The 7,643-nt window shown below is 46.5% G+C and overlaps 1 protein-coding gene across 7 annotated transcripts in view; it reads right to left on the bottom strand.

Annotated features, from left to right (window-relative positions):
• SAMHD1 (SAM and HD domain containing deoxynucleoside triphosphate triphosphohydrolase 1) overlaps positions 1-7,643 on the bottom strand; it is a 110,204-nt gene that overhangs the window by 93,757 nt on the left and 8,804 nt on the right. For 6 of the 7 annotated variants that reach the window (XM_085890137.1, XM_085890136.1, XM_085890139.1 and 3 more), the window contains 2 exons: positions 4,588-4,627; positions 2,552-2,591 (listed from right to left, as the gene is read on the bottom strand). In XM_085890137.1, the coding sequence (XP_085746263.1) occupies positions 2,552-2,591; positions 4,588-4,627 (80 nt within the window). The remainder of the gene's footprint in view (positions 1-2,551; positions 2,592-4,587; positions 4,628-7,643) is intronic. The other variant, XM_085890140.1, reaches the window with a different exon arrangement.

Below are 7,643 nucleotides of genomic sequence, written 5' to 3'. Positions count from 1 at the left end.
GAGCCACCATGTGCAGCCAGCCTGTATGCGCTGTAGCACGGACGGAGTCCACCAGCGTCTGGAATTCTGCAAGAGGGATGCGACACCATTCTTCCAAGAGAAACTCAATCAACTCACACGTATTTGATGAAGGTGGAAAATGCCGTCTCAGGCGTCGTGCCATAATATCCCATAAATACTGAATTTGGTTCAGATCTAGTGACTCAGAAGGCCATGACATCTGGATAACATCAGTATCATGCTCGGCAAACTATTGGGCGACCACACTTGCTCTGTGGATGGGGGGGGGGGGTTCCTCATGCAGTCATGTGAGCCATAATTATCAGCAAGCAGGCCTGTGCAGCATTTTTATACTGTACATGACTCTAAGCATGTTGGGATGTTATTTGCTTAATAAACACATGGGCTACCACAGTGTGGAAGCTGTTGCTTGGTGGCCCTTATTTACCCAGGTGCTTTCATTTTTTTGTTCACTACCTGTATGTAGATACAGTATGTATTGTTGCGAATTCGCGCCCGCCGGCGTGCGGACGGCCACGTCACTCGAATCGCGACCGCGTCACCCACCGGACGGAGAATTCAGTCGTGACCTTCCGGGAACTATCGCCCAGAGCCAGTCACGGGTGGGCCTTTCGACCTCACCACAATTGTGCCAATCGACCACCCGCGTGGGATCGGGTTGTTCGCCAAACTCGACCTACCTAAGTACCCACGCGGATGGTAAACCGGGCGATCGTACCTCGCCGCAGGTCGACTCCGGACACGAGCCGCTTGGGCGGCCCGTTCCGTACTATCGGGATAACCGAGCGGTGTTATCGTCGACCTCAACGGTTCAGATTATTTACCGGACATTTTGCACCCATTACGAACCCTTTACGTGAAGCAGGATGGAGGGTCAATAAAGAAAAGACGAAGCGAAACGGGAAAACAGTTCACACAAAGCACATTTATTTCCCGGCACACGGAAAGCACACATAGCAACAAAAATAAAAGCAACAACGATGCAGAGTTACTACCGACTACGCGCACACACAGCAACACTTATACAGTTCTCCTTTACAGACGGCGCCAACACACATTTACTCAAAAGCAAAGGAAAGAAGCCACCCTCATAGACAAGGGGGCAGATGGGCCTGTATGCCAATATGTGCGCGTGACCTGAAGGAGCAGCCAGGCCCACGAGACCGGGGGGGTCCTACCCGCGTCCTCGTGACGCGTCGGCGGACAAGCCGCAGATGTGGCCGCGTGGCTGTGCCCCGACTCCGTGCTCCTTGGTGGGTTTCGTTGGCACGACGTTTGGAGTGGGGAGGGAACGGGGCCCCTTTGTTGCACTATCTCAGCACAGGGGAAAGGGGGAATTGTTGATGCCCTGGGGGAGGGGGAATGGGTGGCTGGCTTGGGTCCCGTGACGAGCGATCCCACACCACGACCTCGTCGCCGACTGCTGTCCTTCTCGCCTCGGACCCGAGCTCCTCTCAGCCGACTCCAGAACCCAACTCTCTGCCACACCAATGGCTTCGCCACCCGACTCGACTCACTCTCCACCCGACTCGACTGACTTCATTCGCCTTGCGCTCGCCTTCTTATAGGCCGGCAGGAGCAGCTAATATGCAAATATCCGGATCAGGATGACCTCGGGGGCGGAGCCACGCTCGCCCATTGGTCGGAGGAAAGGGGGCGTGAATCTCCCCTGATCCTAGAATTTGCATATATCGATTTCACACAGACGCGCCTGGAGGCGGGGACAAGCCGCCCCACGCTTGCTAATTGGACGGAGCAGAAGTGGGCGTGTAGCGTTTGTGATCCGAATTTTCATCGGAAAGGCCGCTATTTGCGCTCGCGGCTCGGTGCGTATCGCTGAACGGGCCCAAGACAGCCCGACGCTCAGTGTTCACAGGTGGTGCGGGAATGGCCGTAGAAGGAGAGACACGAAGGTGGTGGAGGGTTTTCCGTGGTGGTTTGATGGTTATGGTGCCGTTTGGGAATGGCAGTGATGCGATGATGTGGGAGCGTAGATGGTGGCAGTGGCATGGTTGTTGTGTGATGGCGGTTGAGACGTGGTTGGTTCAAAATAAAGATAGAACAGAAAAACGGCTATCTCAAAGCGTCGCAGCCCGAATGAATCACATAAATTCCCTCGATACAACAGGTTTGGGGCTAACTACACATGTACTTAGAGATATCTCACCTACGGGCCTTTCATGGTGTAATGCGAATTTCCACAGCCGTAACAGTATGTATGTATGTATGTACCAAGCTGTTAGGGTTATATATAACTAAAGATATTCATAGAAATAAATAAATAAATGAATAAACAGGGCGAGCCCAATCACCAAATTTTGCAGACATGTTGGTAGTATGTCGGGTCAGCTCATAAGCACAAGGGAGGAAAGATGCCTCCCCCCCCCCAACCCCCGCCTCAACCCTCCCAGCCGACTTAATGCTCCAGAAGTGTTTTTCATGTTACAAATTCAATGCAACATGTTACACACATGTAAAATTAATCACACAAAACCAACTAAAGTAATTATGCAAACAAGATCGGACATACCTCAGGCCGATTCAACAAATCTCTGTCTTGACTGGGAATACTGAAAGTAGAGGAAAAAGAATAGAATGTTCGTCAATTTGTTACATTGCTTCGAGAGATCAAGGGACCTACAACCGCTCCCCCCACCCAACACTCCCACAACGACCAATCCCGAGCAAACGGCGAGCCAGCCAGTGAAAGAGCGTGCAGCCCCATGGGTAACCACAATGATCATGTTTTTTGTTAAACTACTGTGTAGAAATCCCTCGATTTGGTCATATATTTCTTGCACTTATTCTTCATCACAGTATAGAGTATGGACGAATCATATTCTCAGGAAACCAAATCCAATCTTTAATGGCCTGTGTAGAGAGCATTCATACATTTTTACCTCCACCACCGAAGGTGGAAGGAGCTTACGTTTTCACTCCTGTCTGTCTGTTTGTCTCTTTATCTGTGTGTAGGATGTCTCAAAAAGTTGTGGATGGATTCGGATGAAATTTGGTGGACAGGTTGGGTTGTGTGACAAGGCAGAACCGATTCAATTTTGGTGAAGATCCGGATCTGAATCTGGACATGAGAATCAAATAATTTTTAAAGTGATTCATCATTGAAAGAGGGGCCAAAAACGAAATATAGCATGATACAAGCCAGGAGGCGACGAAGGTTCGCGGGCATTATTGAACAATGCCATGATAGGTACAATTGAGTTAGTGGAAGCTTTTGAGGAAGCCCTACCGTAAAAACCTATCTCTTCCGTCAAAATTGACCAAATCAAATCGGTTTTTTTATATGTTGTACTTATGGACATTACGCACAGCTTCTAGGAAATGAAATTGCAAGAAAAAAAATTGAGAAAAAAATATAAAAATAAAAAGTTCAAGTGGGTGTGGCTCCGCCCACAAGGGGCGTGGGGCACCCCTCATACAAAAAGACAACTGGACCATATCATCTAGCTTGTGTCCAAGTTTCATCAAGATCGCATCAAACGTCACAGAGCTATGCTCTGGAGAGAGTCAAAGACACACGGACACAACGAAAATAGTGGTCACTGCTGGCGTCCGTGAACCAAATTACCTCCACCAGAGAAGGTGGAGGTTATGTTTTTACCCCTCTCTGTCTGTCTGTCTGTCTGACTGTGTACAGGATATCTCAAAAAGTTGTGGACGGATTCAGATGAAACACGGTGGACAGGTTGGGTGTGTGACAATGGCGAATTGATTAGATTTTGGTGAAAATCCAGATCCGGATCAGACTACTGGAACGTTTAAAGTGATTCTTTACCATTGAGAGATAGAGCTCAAAAACGATATATTGCATGATATCTCAAAAATATATTGGGCCAGATATGTTATCGTGCATCAGGCATTACGTGGCAGAGGTCTGCACTCTTCTGAGTGCCCTTCTCGTTTTTTTTTTTTTTTTTTAAACTGCAATACACATTTCCTCTTTTCAACTTCCTTTACAAAGTCCAATTATATGGCATTCATGTCGTCGAGTTCTTCCTTCCAGGTGTTGAAGGTTTCCATCAATCAAAAGGGTGTGACCATAATATGTACATAGTCCACACGGTCTTGTCCTGTATCCAATGGGAGCAGTCAAACCCAATGACTTTTCTGACCCTGTTCTCGCTCTTCATCCCGACTGCTTCTGTGGTCCTGGATTTGAGAGCTGCTTCAGGCCGAGAGCCATTCGCACAGTGACATGTCATGTTGAATGGTTCTGGCATGCTCACCATGTTTGCTAAAGCAGGTTAGCATGTGAGCTCGCTTAATCATTGATTTTGCCAGCATGGGTGGCCCTGATGGTATTGGCATGAAGTGCCAACACTGCCAGTATAGGTCTTGAAGTCAGTGGAACAAATAAACTGTAACACGATAGTCAGGAAAATCGCCATTGTAGGAGCAGACACTTATTTCTCCTCGAGTCCGAGACAACATTTGTCCAAAGCACCGAGGGATGAGAAAGAAATCAAACAAAAAGTACACAAAATTTGAAAACTTCAGATTTGTTAAAAAAAAAACTCAGTTTGTACATATGTATCAAAAAAGTCATACCCGTCCTCAACTGCTGTTGGTTCGTCTGAGTTGCCCTCTTCTGCAAAACAAAAGATAAGAGTCCAGGAGAGTTCCACTTTATCAAACAGATAGGTAACAAGTGGCTGTAATATCAAATTTTTTTTTTAAAAAAACATAATATATACCAGGATCACACCCCCCAAATACCCTTGAACAGGCTTCTTCTCTTCACACCACCAAAGGATAAGAAAACACATTCACAATAATAAACTGAAACGGCACTCGGTAGAGCGCATACCTCCGCCAGGCTGAACGGTTTACATTTTGTATCCCACTGATAGGCTGGATCTGGATCTGGACCAGAACCAAAATCGAATCCGCTTGTTCTCGTCACTTACCTAAACCCACCAAGTTTTGTGGCCTATCCACAACTTTTTCTTTGAAATATCATGCTGGATATCGGTTTTGGCTCCATCTTTGGGCAGTCTCTCAATGGTCCCCAACCCCATCTCTCAATCACTTCAAAAATTATCAGGTCAAAAAAAACTCAAAAAGTTGTGGACGGATTCGGATGAAACTTGGTGGACAGGTTAGGTGTGTAGGAATGAAGAATTGATTCGATTTTGGTGAAGATTTGAATCCGGATCTGGATACGATAATTATTTAATTTAAAAAGTGATTCTACACCATTGATAGGGCCGAAAACCATATATAACATGGTATCTAAAAAATGTATTGGGCACGATATGTTCACGTGGATCAGGCATTATGGAGTGGAGGTATGTGCTCCACCGAGTGCCCTTCTAGTTAGAATAGTCTTTACAATTTATGACAAAAAGAAACACCCATAAATGTTCCCCTCGTTCTGCTCAAATAAATTACATTTTTCAATACAATGAAAATGTTTGCGCTACCTCCCCCCCACCCCTCAACCTCCCCCCCTCCCCCCAACCTACCCCCCTCCCAACCCCCAACATCTTAATACAGCACTCTAGCATGATACAAGGCGGTGTCAAAGTCGGTTCTTTTCACGTTCGAAGCAAGCTCGCTTGCCCGGGTTGGCGCACGAAGTGATGTCCGACTGGCCAGCCGTGTTACGAGTCCCCAGAGGGTGATATTCATCCCCCCGAAGCAAGCAGACGAGTGTGTCCACTACTCGCAGTTAGAGATCACACTGCACCCAGTGATGCCTCAGGAGGATGAGCTTGGTCTTTTTGTCAATGTTCCCAGAGAGGGTTCTTCTGCTTGTTTGTCGGCTCGGTGGCACCCGCTGAATTGCGTTGGTTCCTCGTGAAGTCAACTGGCCAACCATCTGGATTGACCAGCATCCGCAAAGATGCAATGGATGACTCAGGGCTGTGGTCAACGTGCACACCCTGTCGTAGTGCGCATGCAGCAGTCGCAGCCCGGTCCTTACCGTCCACAGCTGGCTGTGACAAAATGAACTTGGCTGCATAACCGCCGCTCAAAGTGCCATGCACTCTGCTGCAGCTCACCTCTGGTTTACATCACAGTCCCTCATCCTGTCGAATGGCTCACTGCTCACCTTGTATTGTACTGAGCACAAGGTCAATCCGAAGCCAGGAAACAAAAAGTCTGCCTTCCTAACCTGCCCAAAGGCTTGAACATGGGTCCGGATCAGCCTGTCTTCAAAGACTCTCCATAACAAAGCGTTCTCCCAGTCCGTTCCCGTTTAATGTAAGAGCGAGTTTGAGCACCAATCTAAACACTGCACCGAACAAAGTGATTTATCCAAACAAGGGGACAAGTTTAGCTTAAACAAAGCTTTCTTCAAAGTAATTCTGACATTCCAGCACTTTGCCGAGCGCCACATGTACATTCTGCCGTCTGCAAGAGTGGCCTTTCACACACTAACTACAATATACCTATTTAATTTAAGTCACCTTTTCCACAGAACACCTTAACATTTCCAATCATGTAGTACATTACTGATCCGTACCAATACGTAAAAATCCAGACTATAAAAGGAGTCATGTCTGACTGACTGTCTGTCTGTCTGTCTGTCATGCTACAACTTGAGAACAGATTAACGGATTAATGGATTTAACAAATGATGGTGGATTAATGGAACTCAAAAAAGGTTTGCGGTGACGCTGGTTCTCCCTGCACGGAGGGCAGGGATCTCCCAGGAATCCATTTTTTTTTATCTTGCCCCATTGATTCGGCATCGCAGCAAAGATTGCCATTTCCATCCGGGAAGCGACGGGTCTTACATGCATCGTTCTACAAAAACCAGTACATCCCGAGGATGTACCTGCCGAGACGAGAAGGAGGGAGCGGCCCGATGCAACTCAACCAGGTGTACAAAGTGGCGAGTGTAGGACGAGCTGAGTGTGTAAAATGCTGAGACTATCAGATTAAATTTGCAAACAAACATGAACACAACAAACCTGAAAAGGTATCCCTAATTCACCTTGCAAGGAATTTCCAAAAACAGGTATGAATAGAAGATACCGCACAGGAAAATGAAACAGCAACAAATACAGCCCCAACTCGAAGGGCACTCGGTAGAGCACATCCCTCCGCCACACAATGCCTGATCCACGAGAACATATCGGGCCCATTACATTTTAGAAATATCATGCAAAACAGTACTATATCGTTTTTGGCCCTATCTCTCAATGGTGAAGAATCACTTCATAAATTAAATAATTCTCGTATTCAGATCCGGACTCGGATATTCACCGAAATCGAATCAGTTAGTCGTAGTCATACATCCAATCTGTCCACAACTTTTTGAGATATCCTGCACACAGAGAGACAAACAGACAGAGAGGTGTGAAAATATAACCTCCTTCACCTTCATTGGCAGAGGTAACAATCGCAAAAAAGACAAAATAAATATATAAAAATAAATAACAAATATACACCAACAACTGGGAGAGAACGACAAAAGAGCAAAAAAAATATTAAAAAATTATGGGACCGAGTTGGGATCGACAAAGAAGGTTCATTGGAATGGCTATGAAGAGGTCAGCTCAACGGGGACGGAGAACGAATAATAATAATAAATGTCCAAGATCAAGGACACTACACCGGTGGATTTAAAAAGATGGAGGGACTGAGCCAGACGG

The sequence above is a fragment of the Eptatretus burgeri genome, chromosome 7 (assembly GCF_056783735.1).
Source record: "Eptatretus burgeri isolate ZD-2024b chromosome 7, Ebu_testis_v1, whole genome shotgun sequence".
In the NCBI taxonomy this organism is placed as follows: domain Eukaryota; kingdom Metazoa; phylum Chordata; class Myxini; order Myxiniformes; family Myxinidae; genus Eptatretus; species Eptatretus burgeri.
This window is presented reverse-complemented; position numbering and strand designations above follow the sequence as displayed.